Genomic DNA, 20,695 nt, shown 5'->3' on the forward strand with positions numbered 1-20,695 from the left:
ATCAAGTCTTCTGTGTCAAAGCCAAACACACTCAGATACCTGCTGCTTAGACACTTTGTCAATGTATTTGCCATTCGCCTGGTTTATTCATCCCTGGACACCAGAATGACAGAACACAGGGAACATTTGTCAAATGTATATTATGTGCTAGAAAGAGGTGGTGTGGAATAATGGATAGAGAGTCAGGAAGAACTGGATCCAAGTTCTGTTTCTTAAATTCCTGGCTCTGATTTCATGGATGTCATTTAATCTTTAAGTGTTCTAAACAACTAAGACTTTGCTCTATAGAGAAGGTGCCAACCTGCAGTGGTAGAAAGCGATCCCTCATCTATCAGTTCCTTATATCAACAATAGTTTTGTGAAATATTTTATGAATATTATTTCTTTTGAACTCACTGACCCTGAGAGGTAGGTGCCATTATTAACCTCATTTTTTTCATATAAGGAAACTAAGGCACACTGCAATTGGGTGACTTGCCCAGGGTCACACAGCTAGTTAGTGAAGGCTGAATTTGAACTCAGTTTCTCCTAGCTCCAGTTCTATCACTGGGTACTACATCATCTAACTGTCTATATCACTGAAATATCTATCAATGAAATCACAAGTCCAGTTCTGACTTCCTATGCCCTAGGCATTTTGCCAGATACTGGGGATATACAGATAGAAAGAAAAGCTGGGACTTTATATTCTATTCTGCACAATGGATAATGGAAGTTTAATAACAGACCACTTTTAACCCTAGCCAGTCCTGCCCCACCTCAGGCTCCAAACCAAAGCAATGGAAACCAATGAAGAAACACCAGGATGTGCCAAGTACTCATTCACATGAGGTAAGCCATTGTTTATGATCCATTTCCTTCTTGAATTTCCTCTACTTCATAATTCCTCAATCTTGCTCCTTCACTCCTTGGTCATTATTTAACCAATTCATGCATCAATAAAAAAGTAATTTTAAAGTGCTTGCTTTATGTTAAGTATATACATACATATCTAATATATGCTTATAGATGTGTACATATTTGTATCTAGATAAGAACTATGGTAGAAGGAAAAGTAGAAGCTGAACTCTAGGACAGGTACAACATGCCTAAACATGGCTAAAGGAAGAGAGGAGAGATCACACCTTCTGTGCTGGGTGATCATGGAGAGCTGCCTGAAGAAGATGACATTTGCTATGGTCTTTGATGGATCCAGAATATTTTTAATGGGCAAAGCTAAGAGAGAGAGTATTCTAGACAGAAAGATCAAAGGCACACAGACAGGAAAACATGAATGAGAAAGTAAAAAATACAAAACCAGAGTTTATTTTGGCTATGTATGGCTCATAAAGAGGAGAAGTAGAAGGAGTAAGCTGGAGCAAGATTTTGGATTGCAGTGAATTTTAAGTTGAAGGTTTTAGATTCTATTAGCCCTTGGGTAGGTCATCATTATGCACTTTCCAGATGTAATAATATTGCTAAAATTATTATTATTCTCAATGCTAGAGAAAGAAACAGGTGGGGAAGGACATTCATGGAAACAGATTAGATGGCAAGATAGCAACTTCAGGGAATGTCTGGCATCCTGGTGGATGTCTGACTGGGATATGAAATACAATATCGAGTCTGCTAGATGTAATGGGATATACATGATTTAGCTAAAATAGGATTCATGTTAACGTATTTGATAAGAGTGTTAGAGGATTGTAGATACACATTAAATATCCTCAGAGAAAGGATGAAGAGAGGAAGGAAGGAAGGAATGAAGGAAAGAAAGAAAGAAAGAAAAAGAGAAAGAAAGAAAAAGAGAAAGAAGGAAGGAAGGAAGAGAGAAAGAAAGGAAAGGAAAGAAAAAGAAAGGAAAAAAGAAAGAAAGAAAAAGAAATATGTATCTCGAGAGCAGGGATTGTTTCAGTGTTTATGTTTGTATACTAATCTCCTGGCACAGATGAGGCACTTAAATAATTACTTGTTGGTGGATGGGCAGCTTAATCAATTGATATGAATAATGGATTATCTCAGAACCTTTTTGGTCCTAGAGCTTTCACTCTTTTCAAGTATTGCTTCTGAAGAAGGGCCAAATTCATCTGTGAGTGACATGTTGCTCTTATTTCCTTTTTTGATATATTGTTGTTGTTGCTGTTGTTTTTTAAAATTTAGATGGGTTCAATGAGTCTACCTGTGTCTATACCTCAAACAGAAAGAAAACCACCACTTCCTCTTGTAAGTACAACAAAATCCCTTCTTCCCTTTTCTTCTCTTCTTAATTTCTTCCCTTCTAATTTCCCTAGTATCACTGTTGGACCTATTTATGTACCTGTCATCTCACCCATTAGATTGTAAGTTCTTTGACCACGTCCAAGATTGTATGTCTTCTCCCCTATCTTGAGTACATCACTTCTCTGTCAGGAGATAGGCAGCCTTAAGCCATAAACTTTCAACTGAAACCTGCATATTCATGGGAGTAATGAAACCTTGAGTTTTGGAACATATCAGAGAACATACTCACACTTGAAGCCATCTCCCTTAGAGGATCAAATTATTTGGAAAACTCATCTCCATTCAATATGTCCAGGTGTGGAGTCACCTCCTTAAACTAACACCCTCTTCTTTCCCTGTAGCTAATTACGAAGCCAGCTCTTCCTCCATCTATGATTCTTACAACTAGATCTTCATTTGTCCCCCCAATAAGTAACTAACTGAGTGATTCTGACTGGATTCATTTTCTCTTCTAAGGAACAGATGAGAGTGTATTCCACACTTAGCATGATAACACTGTTTCCCCATCATATACACTTTCCACATTCTATTATGCATCATTCTTAACCTTGGGCATGTGCTTTATATGCTCTGGTGATCCTTATAAGGAGAAGAACCATCAAATCATAATGTCTGAGAGCTGGGAAGAACTTCATAGACTTTCTAGTCCAATGCATGGGCCAAAGGAGCTTGAAAAGTGGTTGTCTAACCTTTGCTTAAAGACCTCTAGAAGGGCGTAGATACCATCTCATACAGCAGTCCAATTTACATTTAGACAGTTCTGTTCATGGAGGCAGCCGGGTGACTCAGTGCTGGTCATGAAGTCAAGATGCAGACACTTAGTAGCTGCGTGACCTTGGGCCAGTCACTTAACCTCTATTTGCCTTATTCCACTGGAGAAGGCAATGGTAAACGGCTCCAGTACCTTTGCCAAGAAAATCCCTTGGACAGTGTTAACATGATAGGGTCCAAGAGGTCTTGAAGAGTTAGACCCAAATGAACAACAACAAACATCATTATCAATTTTTTCCCAACACCAAGCCTAAATTCACCCCATTTATAACTTCCACTCATTTCTCCTGGTTTTGTCCTCTGGGTCCAAACAGAACAAATCGAATCCCTCTTCCACATTCAGTTGTTCATGTTATTCAGTCTTTTTCAATCATGTCTGATTCTTCATGACCCACTTAAGGTTTTCTTGGCAAAGATACTGAAGTGGCTTGCCATTTCTTTCTCCAGGATCCCATTTTACAGATAAGCAACCGGAGGCAAATAGGGTTAATTGACTGGTCCAGGGTCACAGAGACAGGAAATGTCTGAAGGAGGATTTGAAGTCAGATCTTGCAGGCTCCCCTCAATCTTTTCTTTTTCAGACCCAAAGTGTAAAATTCTTTTAACCCATCTTCCTATGACATGGACTTAAGGCCTTCACCATATTGTGGACACTCTCTGACTTGCCAGTATAGTTAAATCTTATTCTCAGAACTGAAAACAATGCTACAGTTAAGCTCCAAAGAGAAAAGAATTCAGAGGAGCTAGAACGTTTTTTTTTTTATTTCAGGAAGTTATGGACTTCTTGAGGGGTAGCTAGATGGTGAAATGTATGGAGTGCCTGTCCCACTGTCAGAAAGATTCATCTTCCTGAGGTCAAATCTGACACTTACTAGTCAGACACCTATAGCTGTATGACCCTGGGAAAATCCCTTAACCATGCTTGCCTCAGTTTCCTTATCTGGAAAAATGAGCTGGAGAAGGAAATGGAAAACCAATTCAGTGTCTCTGCCAAGTAAACCCCCAGCGTGGTCATCAACAACAAACTGTCCCTCTTAATGCAGCATACACATTTCTCAGAAACAGTGCCAAAATACATCTGCTTTGTATAGCTAAAGTTACCCATGTCTTTACATATCCTCATTTCCCATAGATCATAGGATTCCTGGTCTAGAACTGGAAGTGACTCAGAGGCCACCAAGTGCAATGCCCTCATTTTATAGATGAGGAAACTGAGTCCTAGGGAAATTGGGTGACTTATCCAAGGTAACACAGGTGATATGTATGGGTGTGGGGTAGAAGGGTTTGAGTCTAGGCCCTCTACGTTCAGAGCCAATATTCTCTCTACTCACTTGAGACTGAAAAAAAGACCATCAGTGTAGTCCTTCTCATCTCACTTTCACAACCTAGAAAATTAAGAAATTGAACTAGATTATGTTTAGAGTGGATTCCATCCCTGATTGACGTGCTTTTTAAAAAATCACTTTTTCTTCTCGGTTGTATTCAACGCTTTCCACTGTCTGAAAAGCACAACTAGAATAGTGGTCACCCCAGCTTAATACAAGACCCAGAGTACACATCTATAATGTCACATTTGCAGCCTAAGAGGTCTGCAACAATAACAACAACAACAAATCTATGTTTTAAAGGCAGCAAAGAGTCTAGCATTTCACACTTGTGGACATAACCCATTGAAGTTTCCCAGGAGTGATGAATGAGGAAGTGGTGGTATTTCCCTTTCCTGTTTTCAAGCACAATCCCTGGCTGCATCTCATGTAACAGAGGCCTGGGCAAACTCTCCTCATCAGATAGTACTTTCAGATGCTAAGCAGGGAGGTAGAATGATAGAGTCAAAGGAAAGAGTTTCTTCAAACTGCTCAGACATCAACTGCGTGACCCTTGTCAAGTCATAAGGTGAGGTCATCTACTTCGTCCCTCTCATTTAGGAGATGAGGAAACTGAGGCTTGGAGAGATTAAATAATTTGCCTAGTGACTACCAGATATAGAAGTTAGTGTCCAAAGTGAGATCTTGAACCCAGATCTCTCAATAGCATTGTTAATATTCTTTACCCTCTACCACAAAAGCCCAAGGCAATTCATATTTCTAAGCCTATGTCCTCCTCTGTGAGGTGGCACTTATAATAGTATATACTTCAGAGGACTGTAACAAGGACCAAATGAGACAATATATGTATAGGCATTGCACAGGTATTAGAAATGCTAATTAAAATTGACCTTTAATTAACAGCTCTCACCTCTATATTTGTATGATGTGAACTGAACAGAGATCCAGGACAGGGATGAATGCCAATCACTTTGAAAACCCTAAAATAGTCTTGAGATATTAACTTATTCTCTAGTAATACACTTTAATAACTGCATTCCATATGCATATTGACCTTTAAACTTTTTAGCCACTTTATATATGTTATTTGAACCTTCCAACACCTCACACAATATTATACCCATTTTAAAGATGAGGAAACTCAAGCTCAAAGCAATTGAGGATTTTTTATTCAGGGTCACAGTTAAGTACATATAAGAAGTGGGATTTGAGCCATATTTTCTTGACCCCAAGTTCAGCAAACTATCTACTCTGCCAAGATAGCTCTCTTCCCTGTATTTCTGGGATTCCCCATTGGACCCTAGCCCTAAATCTCTACCCCAACTTTTATGGACTTTGTTGATGATGTGAATCTGCTCTCTTTGCCTATCAATGAGTCTATAAAATGTAGTGTGAAAAGTGAGTCAGTGAAATTAGTCACCATTTTCCCCAGGTTCATTCATTTCTTAGTTGAAACATTCATATGATGGCTACCGGTTGAGAAATTCATTCATGTCAAAGCTTTATCTTTTATAGGGCAGACATCCCCAAGTCTGAAGCATCTGCACAACAATGGGTGAACAATCCAGAAATCCAGAAGATAGGACAGGAATCTGGGCAGAGGAAAAGCCTCCATTCATTTATCGACACCAAAGTTCTGGGGAATTTTAGTAGATTATACATTCAATCTTCCTGAGAGATAGTCCCTCATGGAACAACGGTGAGACTGTCACAATGCTCTATGATGCTGTATTCTTGTGGAGAAGCTGGGACCAAACAAAAGAACCTGGCATAGAGTGGACTTCTGATTTAAGGGACTGGCTAGCTTGCTGGCCCACCAGAGATGGGGGAAGGGGATAATGTTTTAATCCTGAATGCAGAGTAAAGGATGGAGGGTAAACCTGTGATTTAATTGGTATAGGGAATTCTTGAGTGAGTAAACTCCCTACACCAATGAGGACCAGCATCTTCTCTGAACTGGAATTCTTAAAGAGTTTTTTAGAACACAGAGATTATGTGACTTACTCAGGGTCACACATCCAGGACATGTCAGAAGTGGAACTTGAATCCAGGTCTTGCTAGCTTCAAGGGCAAATCTCTCTCCATTATACTATGCTGAAATTAAAAGCAAAATAAAACCAAGACAAGTACATTGTCCTCAATAGTGACTTTTTCACATCACATTGACTCCTAACTTGAGTTGAGTGCCTTGCAGGGCTTGCCCATTTGTTACATGGTGACTTTTGTAAACTGACAGAAAGCCAATGTTTCATAAAAACTGATGTAAAAAACATTCAAAACTTTTGGATGCTATCTTTTCCCATAGCAAAGGGTGGGAAGCCCTGTTTAATCTGACCCACTCATTTTGGAGTGGAGGAAATTGAGGCCCAGAAAAGTGAATGAATTTGCATGTCTTTCCTTCACCTCAAAGAATCTCTGGCCTCCTTCAAAGCTTAGCCCAGGTGCTCCTCCCCCATGAGGCCTTCCTTCCCCTATCACTTACTAGGCTTTTGTCTCTACTGAAATTATGTTGTATTTCTCTGTATATACTTTGTATTTACTTCTACATATGTGATTTTTCCTCAGTAGAGTAGAAACCCCCTGAGGGCAGGAACTGGTTTCATTTTTTTACTTTGTATTTTCATCACCTTGCACAGTAATAAATGTTTATGGAATTGAACTGAATTGAATTGAGTTGCCCTAGGTTACCCTAGGGAGCAATGAGGAGAATCAAATTTAAACCCATGTCTTCCAGTGCCAAATCCAGGCTTCTTTCCATTAATCCACATTGTCTCTCAATACCCATGTACACCCAAGAATGTCAAAACATTTCAATAAATCAGCTTGCCTTTCAATCAATGTGAATTAGTTAAATTTTGCACTATAATTATAAGTTTCCGATGAACACAAAGCATAATAATCACATTTTATAATGACTGATGGGGATGAAAGGGTATTATAAAGCAGGTTGTTAATGCCCCAAATAGTCAACTCCATTTTATCTTGTGCTAAACTTAGTTTCGAAGGATTTGTTTTTGTTAAATTACTGAATGACAGTTTTTCAAACTACTACTGAGTCCATTTATTTCTCTACCTGATTCTAGAATAATTCCCTGCAAACAGACATGATCGGGTGGGGAGGGGTAAGGGCTCCTGCTTTGGCTCTTTCCTGCCCACAGGAGAAGGCTTCTCTTCAGCTCCGTGGGATAGTCTGTAAAGGAAGAGGGCTTGCCCTGCCCATTTGAAATATGATGAAGAAATGGTGACTTATAGGGGAAGAAGGCACTCCAACTTTATGAGGGTGGGACTTATGTACTTAGAGAATATTATTAAAAAAATGGTAGTGATAATAACTAGCATTTATATATGTCTTTATTATTGACAAAGCAATTTACAAATATTATCCCATTTGATATCCATCTCTGCATTTTATAGAGGAGGAAACTCAGAGGCAGACAGAGGTAACTTACCCAGTGCCACAGAGTTAGGAGACTTGATTTGAACTCAGGTCTTCTTGACTCCCAGTCAATCACTGTATCCACTATACCACTTAGCTGCCTCCTTAAGGATCCAGGAAGATGCCGGGGAAATGAGAAAATTGAGTCCTGGGACCCTTTTGTTTCTTTTTGGCGAAATCTAAAACCTTTCTCAGGAGGCAGATATGGGGTTGGCCTAACACATGGTGTGGGGGGAATGATTCTTGGTCTTCATTTTGTCACAAGCTACCTAATAGAGCTTTCCTGGTGTGGCTGAATGTTTGTAGTTAGCTTACTTTCTGTGATAAGGTCTGAATACCAATTCCCTTACACGAGATTTAGCTGGAGAAATGCAATGTTTAGCCTGGATAAAAGAAGACTAGGCATAGAGGCAAGGGTACTGATAGCAGTCTAATGGGTCTCTGAAAGGCTCCCAGTCAGAGGAAATGTCAGGTGGTGCTGTGTTTGGACCATAAAGTAGTACAAACAGTAATGGGTAAAAGTTGTCAGGCAGGAAATTGAACCTGGATGCCTGGGATAGCACAAAACAAAAAACAAAACAAAACAACAAAACAAAAAAAACAAGCAACAATTTCTTATCAAATACAGCTATCCCGGGGGCAGCTAGGTGGCACAGTGAATAAAGCACCGGCCCTGGATTCAGGAGTACCTGAGTTCAAATCCGGCCTCAGACACTTGACACTTACTAGCTGTGTGTCCCTGGGCAAGTCACTTAACCCCCATTGCCCCACAAAAAAAAAACAAAAACAAAAAACAAAAAGCAAATACAGCTATCCCAAAGAGGAATGGACTGTTTCAGGAGCTGATGGAGGCTTTGACCTGTGACTGGAGAACCAACTATGGTGTCATGGATATCACCTTATGTTTGTGCTGTATCAGTGCCTGTGATGGTACCTCCTAGACCTCAGAGTTTGTGATTGCTCACTCTCCCATCTGTCTCCATGTCTAGTCAATCACCAAGTTTTGCCATATCTACCTGTATATCATCTCTCAGATTGTCCCTTCTCTTCATTTACATTTCTATCACTCAGGCTGAGGCCCCCACTTCTTACCTGGACTACTGACAGTAAGTGGTCTCATTGCAGGCAGTCTTTCCCCTCTCAAAGGCATCCCCCACACAACTAATCAGGTTCATATTCTAAAGCACAGTCATGTCCTTTCACTCCCTTTCCTGAGAAACTTCATTAGCTCCCAATTGTCTTGAGAAAAAAATAAAAACCTCTCCCGTTCAGCGACTCAAAGCCTTCATGGGCTGCCTATTATCCCATTGGGACAGGAATTGTTGTTTGGGCAGAGAAAATAGATCCAGAATAGATTCTGATTGCTCTTCTATAATGTAGCCTATGCTTCTTGTCTTAAAGATTGCCCCTCTGTCCCCTAAACCATATTGTTTCTCATCAGTTGGCACAGATTTGAAGACCAGTACTTTTTTTAAAGGCAGATAGGTGGTATAGTGGATAGAGCGCCAGAGCTGCAATCGGATTCATCTCCCTGAGTTTGAATCTAACCTCAAACCCTTCCCACCTGTGTAACCCTAGGAAAGCCACTTAATCCTGTTTGCCTCAGTTTCCTCATCTATAAAATGGACTGGAGAACAAAATGGCAAACTACTTCAGGATTTCTGCCAAAAAAACCCCAAATTGGGTCAAAAAGAGTCGGACACACTGAAAAACAACTAAACAACAATTTTTAAAAACATCATCTCCCTTTTTAAATGGGAGGGGGATTATATTCATAATATAAATGTCAAGTGAACTATGGCTAGAGTTTAAAAGAATAAATAAAACCTTGAAGCACTTCGTAGGCACTTGTGAAGTATTTATGCCTAGAAAACTTGGCTTTGATGATTGTGAAAGGCTGAGAAAATCAGAGGAACTAATCCTTGTTTATCCTTCTTAGTACATATCAGAGATAATGGAATTTGTGGTTTAGGATAGCTCTGGGGAGGGGGTGGGGGTCACAGCTCTTGGCAAGATTCATTTGGCTGTTTGGGGGGGGTAGTTATAGCTTTCTGCTATCTCCACATGACTATGAAAACCTACATATAATAATTATAGCTAACATTCATATTTCACTTACTGTGTCCCAGGCATTGGGATGGCACTCTACAATTATTATCTCATTTGATCCTTATGACAATCGGGGGTCTGGGGAGGGAGGTGCTTTATATATATATATATGTATGTATGTATGTATGTATACGTATACGTATATGTATATTATATATGTGTATATATAAATGTATGAGGAAATTGAGACAAAAAGAAATAATGCTTGCCTAGGTTCACAAGCTAGTGTCTGAGGCTGGATTTGAACTCAGATCTTCCTTACTCCAGGCCCAGTACTCTCTCCACTTTGCCACCTTGCTTGTGTGATAACTCTAAGAAACATAGGAATATGTAAAAATTCAGAACTCATTTATAATTCTATTAGAACCAAGTGGTGCCCAAGCAAATTCCTGTCCATCTGTGACTCAGAAGTCTTAACATGTTGGGTGAGACCCATAGAGGTAAGATGACAAGCCAAGGATCCCACAGGTGGTGAATGGCAGGGGTGGCACTTCAACCCAGGTCTTCTTATGGGCAGGGACAAGAGCTGAATTTGGGGCCAGAAATCTATGGTTCCAGTCTTAGCTTGTATTTCACTGTGTAAGTTACACTATCCAATGCACACACACACACACACACACACACACACACGACCACCGTATTCCAGAAATTCCACCACTGAATATTCATTTTGAGGTACACTGAAGATCTCCCTATGAAAGTGCATATATCCTGGGGGATTGATGTCTTGAAATAAAAAGAAGTCACTGAGGAAGGAGGTCAGAGACTGGGAGCCCAGCATGGGAGAGAGTAAAAGGTAAGAAAGAAAATACCTCACCCATGTCATTTATTCAGTCAACACCCCTTCCTCAAGGGTCTGTGCTAGGTACTGTAGAGAAAGCAGAGGATTCACTGCCCCTTCCTTCCTGGTCCTCAGAGTTTGGCAGTAATGCAAGGGGTAGGTATAGACGCAGTGCTTTGTGAGTTCAGGTGAGGGAATAAATCCTTCTGAGAGCACCGTGGAATATAGGGTCATATACAGGGCTGGAAGATGCCTCCAAATGTTATAGTGTACAGTAGGAAGAGATTTGTCTCCAGTGTGACTGCACTTGAGTTCAAATCCTATCTCAGACACCCACAACCTGTATGACTTTGGACAAGTCACTTAACTCTCCTGGTCTCCAGTTTTATCATTTGCAAAAGGATCCACAGGCCCCACAAGAGACTATGGATCTATGCCAGGGGATCAGTAAGCTAGGAAGGGCAAAACACTACATCTTTATTTGCAAATGACTGGTTTCCTTTATAACCAGATGTAATTTATTTTATGCATTCTTCCAAGATGGGGAAAACAGGATTCACTAGCCCACCAAAGGTTGCTCTCTCCAATTCTCTCTCTGTCTCTGTCTGTCTGTCTGTCTGTCTGTCTGTCTGTCTGTCTCTCTCTCTCTCTCTCTCTCTCTCTCTCTCACACACACACACACACACACACACAGAGTTAATAACCCTTAATCTAATCTAACTGCTCATTATGTAAGTCAGGAGTTCAATACCTAGAGAGATAATATGACTTACCCAATGTCACACAAATATTAAGTGGCAGAGTCAAGTTTAATTCGGATATAGATCCTAGATTTAGAGATGGGAGAGGCAAACTCTAAATATATGAGGAAAAGTTAGGACCACAGAGGTTAGGCAATTTTCCTACTACTGCATAAATGGATAGGGAACTGGGACTTGAGCATCTTTGACTAGAAGAGATGATAGAGGTCATTGAGAGGTCTTCCCTATTTATTGATTAGTAAGTTGAGTCCTTGGTGAAGCAACTTATTCAAACCCCAACAGATAGGAATCATCTGAGGTGGGATTTGAACCAAGATTCTTAGAAATGCAGAGCCCAGGAGCTCAAATACCCTCTGACTACAAATACGGAGTTCTTGCCACTACACCACATGACGTAGGTGTGTTGTTGTTGTTGTCATTCAGTCATGTCCCACTATCCATGACAGCATTTGGGATTTTCTTGGCAAAGACACTGGAATAGTTTGCCATTTCCTTATCCAACTCATTTACAGATGAGAAAAGTGAGGCAAACTGGGTGATATGATTTGCCCAGGGTCACACTGCTAGTTATTGTCTGAGGCCAACATCTGAACTCAGGAAGATGAGTCTGTATGATTTCAGCCTTGGCACTCTATTCATCTAGCTGCCCATTCTAGGTGTACTTGTTCTAAATATTCAGATTCCCCCCCCCATACTATACACTTTAAAGAAGAGAGAACTTCTGAATTAAGTCTTAAAGGCTGACTAGGATTTCAGTAGGTTGGCAAGATAAAGAAGAATCAAAGACATAGGGAAAGAAGAAAGAAAATTAGAATATAAGCTCTGAGAGGGCAAGAACTGCTGGGTTTTTTTCTGTTTCTCTGTCTCCTCACACCTTCCCTTCTTTCCTTTCTCTTTCTCTATCTTCCTCTTTTTCTGACTTTCTTCTCCCTTTTTTCTCCCCTTTTCTTCTTTTGATAATTTCTTTCTTCCTTCCTTCCTTCCTTCCTTCCTTCCTTCCTTTCTTTCTTTCTTTCTTTCTTTCTTTCTTTCTTTCTTTCTTTCTTTCTATTCCTTTATTTCTCTCTTTCTCTCTCTCTCATATGTCATTTCAGGGACTAGCATAATATCATCCACTTAGTAATAGCTTCATAAAAAGTTTTTCCTATTAAATTGAAAGATTCACAGGGAATAAATAAAGTATGAACAATGACCTAGGAATAGTGAACCTTCCAATTTCAGTAAAGGTAAAGGGAGTTGTGTGAGATAACATTGGAAAATATGTTGAAATCAGGTTGTAAGTAGATTGGGTTGAAATGAATGTCCAATTCATTTCATTCTCAGTGGGCATTCAATGAAGGAAAGTACCATGATCAGTAAAGAGCATAAGGAGGAGTAATTGATCAAGTGGTCTATAGTATGGATTGCAGGGTCAAGTGACTTTAACAGGGAAACCAATGAAGATTCCACCTACTGCAGTAGATTTTCTACTGCTTTTTCATGGGCCCTGAAGTCCACTTCTGCTTTCTGAGTATTTGCAAGCATCTTACACAATCTTGATGAAGTAAGAGTCAGTCTAGCAACTGTGGAAACTTTGAGATCTGGAAGTAGAGGCAGTGATCTGAAGCCACAGAACAGTAGTGGAGAGCTAGGGTGTGGAAATGATTCTTCTAAATATTAATAATCTAAATATTAGATTAGCTTAAAGAAAAATCTACATATATGAAATGAACTGCATATTTTTCTTTCCATGCTGGTAGATACACATCTTGTCTTCGCTAAATCTTCTAGAGAAACAACTGATAAATAGAATTATACATACAATATATCTGTATGTGTACACACATATGAGTCCATACATACATACTTATGTATGTATATATGCATGTATATATTGACTCAAATGTGTGTACACACATATGCTATACATAATTCTATCTGTTTTATATATATATATATATTTGTGTGTATATGCCTATTTTTCTCTAATGGTAGCCATCTCTAGGTTGGGGAGAAAGAAGAAAAACTGTAAATGATAACTTTATTATATATTTAAAATGAATAGCAATCATCTTTTTCATTAGACTCTGTTATGGAAATGTCTGTTTTATTCCATAAACATAATAAATAAATAAAAATAATCATAAACATGAAAAAATTAACCTAATTTCCTTTATGTCATATCTATAGGGACAAACTAGCATTCCGGTTAGATGGAAATCCCACCACCAAGCCTTCAAGAGTTAGAGGATCAATGACCCTGGGTATGTGGGCACTCCTTTCACTGAGATAAACACCATGGTTGCACAACTCAATAGATGAAAAACTTTCTCTACCTATTCTTGGAATTAGCATTGGCTCCAAAGTCAGAGGACTTGAATTCAAATCATACCCCACCCTCTTGCCCCCTTTAAAAAGAAGTATGGCATATTTAGACTTCTCTCCACTGTTCTAACTTTTTGCTTGTTGCTAACAAGGGTTGCCCTATGTGCCTTGTAGGGCTATTTAGAGGCCCAAATGAGATGAAATGGTTTGCAAAAGTCATGGAGCCAAATACATGTGAGCAATGAGGAAGAGAAGATGGATGAGAAAAAGAGAGAGAGAGAGAGAGAGAGAGAGAGAGAGAAAGAGAGAGAGAGAGAACCAGATATACACATACATGCATGCATATATATTTATATATGTGAGGAAGGTGGGCCCCCCCCCCCCCCAGGTTGATTGGAACCATCTGATAGGCCACTTGAAGGCGACTTAATGTCTAGGAGGTAGACTCAGGCTCCTCTGGGAACAGAAGGAGGTACTTAAGATGTTAATGTCCACAGATGGGAGGGTGGCTCTCTCCTAGCCTGGGAGAAAGGTCTGACTCCCCCCCTCCCCAAAATCATATGATTGGGGAAATCCTGGGCAGATCATATTGGGGAGGAATTTGAGGGGCTGCCCTGTGTCACTTCCCCCATTGGCAAACTTCATTCTGATTGGCTAGTTTTTGGCGCCAGTGTTTGGCACATAGACTGTAACTGGGGAAGAAGGGAGGAGCCAGTTGAGTTAAGGGATAAAAGGGCTTCCAAGCCCCATGTTCCCTGCCATTTCCACTAGAGAAGGAGTCCATTCTCTTGAGAATGTAAATAAAGGTGTTTTTTTTTTTTGAGAAACTTCTCCAACACTGGGGTCCCAGAAATTCTTGAATGCTATTTTTCACAATAAGCATATACATATATGTATATATGTGTGCATCTACACACATACAATACACATATATTTATATACATATGTGTGTGTGTGTATATATATATATATATATATATATATATGTATTATGTGTGTGTGTGTGTGTGTATGCTGGTATAGTAATAAAATATATTATCAACCTTGATGGAGGCAGTACCGCAGAGCCTTGTTTGACCAGAGGCCTACCTACTAGCCAAAAATTCCAAAAGGACAGGGCCATATCCTATTTGTTGCTATATCTCCTACCATTTGAGCAAAGTCAGTCAGTCAATCGATAAACACTTATTAAGCACTTACTATTGTCAGGCACTGTGCTAAGCACTGGACAAGAATCAGACAATCTCAGAACTGGAGCATCTAGTCTAATTCATTCTTAAGCAACCATTCAATTCATTTACCCCTATTCTGTTCAGCACTCTGGTAGGTCCTGGGAATACAAGAACAAACCTGAAATAATACCTGTCCTCAAGGGATTTATATTCTAATAGAGACATTGCCCTTCCTTTTATCTTCTTCCCTTTTTTGCATTTTAATTAATACATTTTGTTTTAACTTTTTTGGACAGAAAACATTTAGGAAATTAGAGGATGGAGGTTCAAATACCAGCTCAAAAACTAACCATGCAACATTAGGAAAGTCTCTTTTCATCTCTGAGTCTTTACATTCCTAATTTGTTTAAATGAAGGAATTAGAATAGATGGCCCTGGTATCCCTTCCAGCTCAAGCTCTATAATCACGTTATTCTACAATGCTTGTATCCTATGAAATGAATACAGTGCCTTGTGTGCAGTAGGTGCCTAATCTATGCTTGCATGAACTAATGAAATTCATAGTCAGGTAATGATCAGTGTTGGTTAAGGGAATCTACTTCTTGCTCTATCCCCTTTACCCTTGTCCCCATGCTGATGCAATCAAAGGATCCCATGATCATCTTGTTCCAAACAACGGAAAGCAAAATCAACAACAAAATGAATTAAAAACAAAAAAACAAACTCCAAAATAAAACACATCATAAAATAAGATAAACAAAAACATCAGTCCCATAAACAATTAATACAATGTCATAAAAAGTGATTTTGCCTGAGCGTGCACAGAATCCTCCCACTAGATACTGACCAGTTGAGGAAAGAAATCGACACCAAGTCCATTGACTTTAACAAGGCAGCACTGCTATTGTCCAGTTGTGTTTGCCATCTGTTTTGCTGATACTTGATAACCATAATGACAGAACTTTCAAGGGTGATTCCAAGTTGACAGAAACCTTTCCATACATTTCTCAAATGAGTAAAATGGAAACCATAGGGGTTAAGTATCTTGCCCAAAATCACGCAGGTAGTAAAAGCATCAGAGATGAAATTTGAACCCAAGTCCTGGGTCAAAGGCTCACAGGTTTAGAGTTGTAAGGGACCTCAGAGTTCATTCAATTATTATGAACTTTTTATCTTGATGAGTTGAAAGTATTATATTAGCCCTTGGGATTTCTTTTGTGGTTATGGATGGGAATCGTGGAGGGAAGGTTGAGGAGTATCTCCCATGAGTGACATCTATGGCATTCCTCTCAACATAATTGTATTTATCTTACCACTGTTCAGTGCTCTAAAGTCACTGACCTTGCTGTTCCCCACACAAGACATTCTTTCTTCTGCCTCTGGGCATTTTCACTTGCCATTGTCTATTTCAGGACTGCTCTTCCTTCTCACCTCTGCCTCCTCAGCTTCCCTTGAGTCATATTTAAAATTCCACTTTCTAACAAGAACCCTGTCCTGATTATTCTCCATTCTAGTGCCTTCCCTCTGAGATTAACTCCAATTTATCCTGGACATATCTTCTTTGTATAGTTATTTGCATGATGTCCCCTGCAACAGATTATGATATCCATGACAGCAAGAACTCTCTTTTGCCTTTTTCATATCTTCATGGCTTAACATAATGCTGGGTGCTTAATGCGTGCCTGTGGATTGACTAAATCCAATGGGGTCCTTTAACTGAATGTGCAGATCATGAAAAATTCGGCAACAGTCAAAGGCTATGTATACCTACTTTATATACCTATGCACCAAGGGTCATATAAAAATTTCTCAGGTGAAAAGGGGTGTTGGGGGGAACAGTTTAAGAAGCCTTAGATTAAATGACTACCTAGTGTGAACCTGAGAACAATGATGTGAGGTTAAGTATTGTGGGGGTTATCTTCCTCATTTTGGATTTGCTTCAACAGTAAAGTGACTTGCCCAAGGTCATAAATCTACTGTTAGAGGAAAGACATAGCCAGATTTTCTAATTTAGGGTCTACTAAACTCTCTATTAAGCTTTTCTACATAGCAGATGGTAAGCATATTTTTCTTTTTCTTTTGCTTCTCCTGCCCATTATTCTTCCCATTCTGTTTCTTCCCATATATCTTTGCATCCTGCTAAATGCAACAACTATACATTTAATAACTATTTCCTGAAAGGCACTATACTTGGTATTAAATGATAAAGTCTCCTTTCCAGCAATCTCTGGAAAGACACAAGGCAAAAAAATCAAGTAAAAAAACAAGCATTTAGTTAGCCCTTACTACACATGCCTGGGAACAATAGTACAAAGAGAAAAATAGTACCTGCCATCAGGGACTAGGGATTCTAATAGAGGAAGACATTCAGCATGTAATTAGAGAAGTGAATAGATGATAATTAGTTGTTGAGACAGGAGTGATAAGTTGAGGACCAGGGATTTCTTAACTTCCTACATATTTGGAGCTCATCTTTTATCAAAGATGTTTAATGGAAATGAATTTGCTATCATTTTTTTTCTTGTTTCAGGTGCATGTATTTGTTCAAATGATTTTCATTTTATGTAGTCAGAATGGTCTTTTATCTTTCTCACAGTGAGCACTTATTGATGGATACATTAGCTAACATTTCTTATCTCTCATGGCTGTTGAAGAACTTACTCCCAATCTGTAGCCACAAACAGAAATAGTCTTCTATTGTCCTTTTTTTCCTATTACTTTTTATCAGTCTTCACTTTTTTTATTCTTCAAGAATATTTTGATATTTTCTATAATTCTCTAAAACAATTTGTTGGGATATTAATGGATATAACGTTACATCAGTAAATTTAATTGGGTAGCAATGTAATCTCTAATATATTGGCTTGTCCCATCCATGAACATCAGATTCACTTTAGTTATTTCGTTCTTCATATAGCTTTATTGCAGGGGAAATCTGTTATACTTGTAATAATAAAACTAATGTGAATATCATATAAAGTTAATTACAAGCTACTTGCTACATTATGCTGCTAGCTTAAGTGCTATTTCTTTCTGTTTTTTCTTTTATTATTATTATATGGAAATGCCAATGATTTATGCATTTATTTTATGTCCTGCTACTTTGCTGAAGCTGTTTATTATCTTGATTAGTTGTTGTGGTTGTTGTTGTTGTTGTTGTTGTTGATGATGATACTCTGGAGTTTTGAAAGCACACCACGATATCATCTACACAGCTATTTAAGCCTCCTCTTTGCCGATTTATATGTGTTCCTTTAATTTATTTTTCTTGTTTTATTGCTACACTTCTAATTTCTAGAACTACATAAAACAATCATGTGGATAGTTGATAATTTTGCTCCATCCCTATTCTTAGTTGGAAAGGGCCTAATGTTTCTCCTTTAAAATAAGGTTAACTCTTGGTTTTAGATAAATGCTTCTGATAATATTAAGGGAAGGTCTTTTTATTTCTATCCTTTTAGATATTTTTAACATAAATGAGTGCTGGTTTATTGAAGCCTTTTTCTAATCTATTGATGTAATCTTTTATTTTACTGCTTCATTATCAGTTGTAAATTCCTTGAGAGTCTGAACTAGTTTTTGTTTTTCCTTTCTTTGTATCCCCAACCTTTACAGAGTGCCTGGTATGGAGTAGTCACCTAATAAATGTTAGCTGAATAAATGCTAAATATATTGTTAATATTGAACCATCTTTGCATTCTTGAAATAAATACATCTTATTTATAGTTTTGTTCTATTACTGCTACATATTTTTATTTTAATTTTATTCCTTAGCTATACTGGTATATGGTTCTATTTCTCTGCTGATCTTTCCATGGTTTGGGTATTAGGACTAAATATCTCTTCATGGTAAGAATTGGATGGACTTCCTTCCTTCCTTCCTTCCTTCCTTCCTTCCTTCCTTCCTTCCTTCCTTCCTTCCTTCCTTCCTTCCTTCCTTCCTTCCTTCCTTTCTTCCTTCCTTCCTTCTTTCCTTTCTTCCTTCCTTTGGAAAATCACTTTTACACTATGGGTCAGAAGCAGAACTAGCATTCCTGTTTTGATGACTTCTAGCGCATCTCTCTAGACACCATTCTGGGCTAGGGATGATTCAAGGCTGCCCTATTCTAGTCAGTTCTCAATGACTCAAAGCTGTAGAGAATATTGCAGTCAGCACAGGGACAGGAAGTTTCATCTCTAGGTAATACTTCTATCAATGAAGTCACAGGCCTAGCCTCCAACCTCTATCACACACCATCTCTCTGGATCTGGAGCTCACCTCTATAATTTCCTATCACAGGCCTTTTATGGCCTCTTGATTTTCTTTTTCTGAAATTGGATTCTTGAGGTTATCTATTTCCTGTTTTGTCAGTTTAAGTACTTTATGTTTTTAAATATTCAAGAAATTATTCTCTTCTATTTCTCTTCTCTTCTCTTTTCTCCCCTCCTCATCTCTCCCCTATCTTCCCACCCCATCCTACCCCATCCCATCTCACCCCATCCCATCCCACCCCATCCCATCTCATCCCTTTTCCATTCACCAAACATTTGTTAAGCTTAATATTGCAAGTCACTGCAATGGGTATAGGGGCTACAAGGACAATGATGAAAGTCCCTTCCTTAGGAGAACTTGTTTTTGTTGTTATTTGTCCTTACTTCTTGAGGAGAACAATCTATCAGATGGATACAACTCCAACCCACATTAGAAAAGACAAAAGTAGTCAAAATAAATTTGAAGGAAGTGGGGACTCTAACAACTAAAGGGATCCAGGAAGAACTTTTAAAGAAGCTGGTACTCAAAATGTTCCTTAAAGGGAGCTAGCTTCTAAGAGGTACAGCTAAAAAAAAAATAAAATAAAAAAGAAAGTATTGCATTGGAGCCATGGGTCCACACCTATGCACAATATAGGGATTCACAAAATTCAGTATAGGAAGAGTGGCAAGGTGTCCAATTTCACTGGAGAGGAGTGCATCAGAGGAGTAATGACTAAAATTCTGGAAAACTAGGCTAGAGCCAGATTGGGGAAGGCCCCATTAAAAAATCCAAATATTCTATTAATGATGGTGCATACCAATGATGATGCTAAACTACTCTCTCTGAAGGATGAAGGACTAGCAAAACTCAGAAGCCAAAGAAGGGGTGTAATTTGGGTGAGAACAAGTTGTAATTGACAAATAAGGAAGCATGAAGATTTAAAATGAGAGGGTAAGAATAGAATTGACAGCATGCCTGTGCTTTCACTAACAACAACAACAACAAAAAACCTCCCAGGTTTAGAAATCCACTCTACCAATAGAGGTTGGTACTTTCTTTGCTGTACAAGTTCTTTTTTTTTTTTTTTTTTTTTTTTTTTTTTTTTTTTTTTTTTTGCGGGGCAATGGGGGTTAAGTGATTTGCCCAGGGTCACACCACTAGTGTCAAGTGTCTGAGGCTGGGTTTGAACTCAGGTCCTCTTGAATCCAGGGCCGGTGCTTTAACCATTGCACAACCTAGCTGCCCCCACTATACAAGTTCTTAAAGAGTTGCTTAGAGCACTCAGGGTTAAGTGACTAACTCTAGGTTACAAAGCCAGTATGTGTTAAAGGTACAATTTGAATCTAGGTCTTCCTGAAGCCCATAAGGCCAGCTGTCTAGCCATTTAAATAAGAAAGAATATCACATAATAAAGGTATAAATAAAGGATGTTTGAGTAAAATAAAATATTAAAAATAAAATATATTAAAATAAGATAGATACATAGTGAGTATTAAGGATAACATTGGGACAGCCTAAAAAACAATAACATCAGTGACAAGGA

General features: G+C 38.7%; 1 protein-coding gene across 1 annotated transcript in view; it reads left to right on the top strand.

Moving 5' to 3' along the window:
* ADAM28 (ADAM metallopeptidase domain 28) overlaps window positions 1-2,678 on the top strand; it is a 97,197-nt gene extending 94,519 nt beyond the window's left edge. The window contains exons 20-22 of the mRNA XM_043981292.1: window positions 744-831; window positions 2,140-2,202; window positions 2,601-2,678. Of these exons, the coding sequence (XP_043837227.1) occupies window positions 744-831; window positions 2,140-2,202; window positions 2,601-2,678 (229 nt within the window). The remainder of the gene's footprint in view (window positions 1-743; window positions 832-2,139; window positions 2,203-2,600) is intronic.
* The last annotated feature ends 18,017 nt before the right edge of the window (window positions 2,679-20,695 follow it).

Source organism: Dromiciops gliroides, chromosome 2 (assembly GCF_019393635.1).
Source record: "Dromiciops gliroides isolate mDroGli1 chromosome 2, mDroGli1.pri, whole genome shotgun sequence".
Taxonomy (NCBI): domain Eukaryota; kingdom Metazoa; phylum Chordata; class Mammalia; order Microbiotheria; family Microbiotheriidae; genus Dromiciops; species Dromiciops gliroides.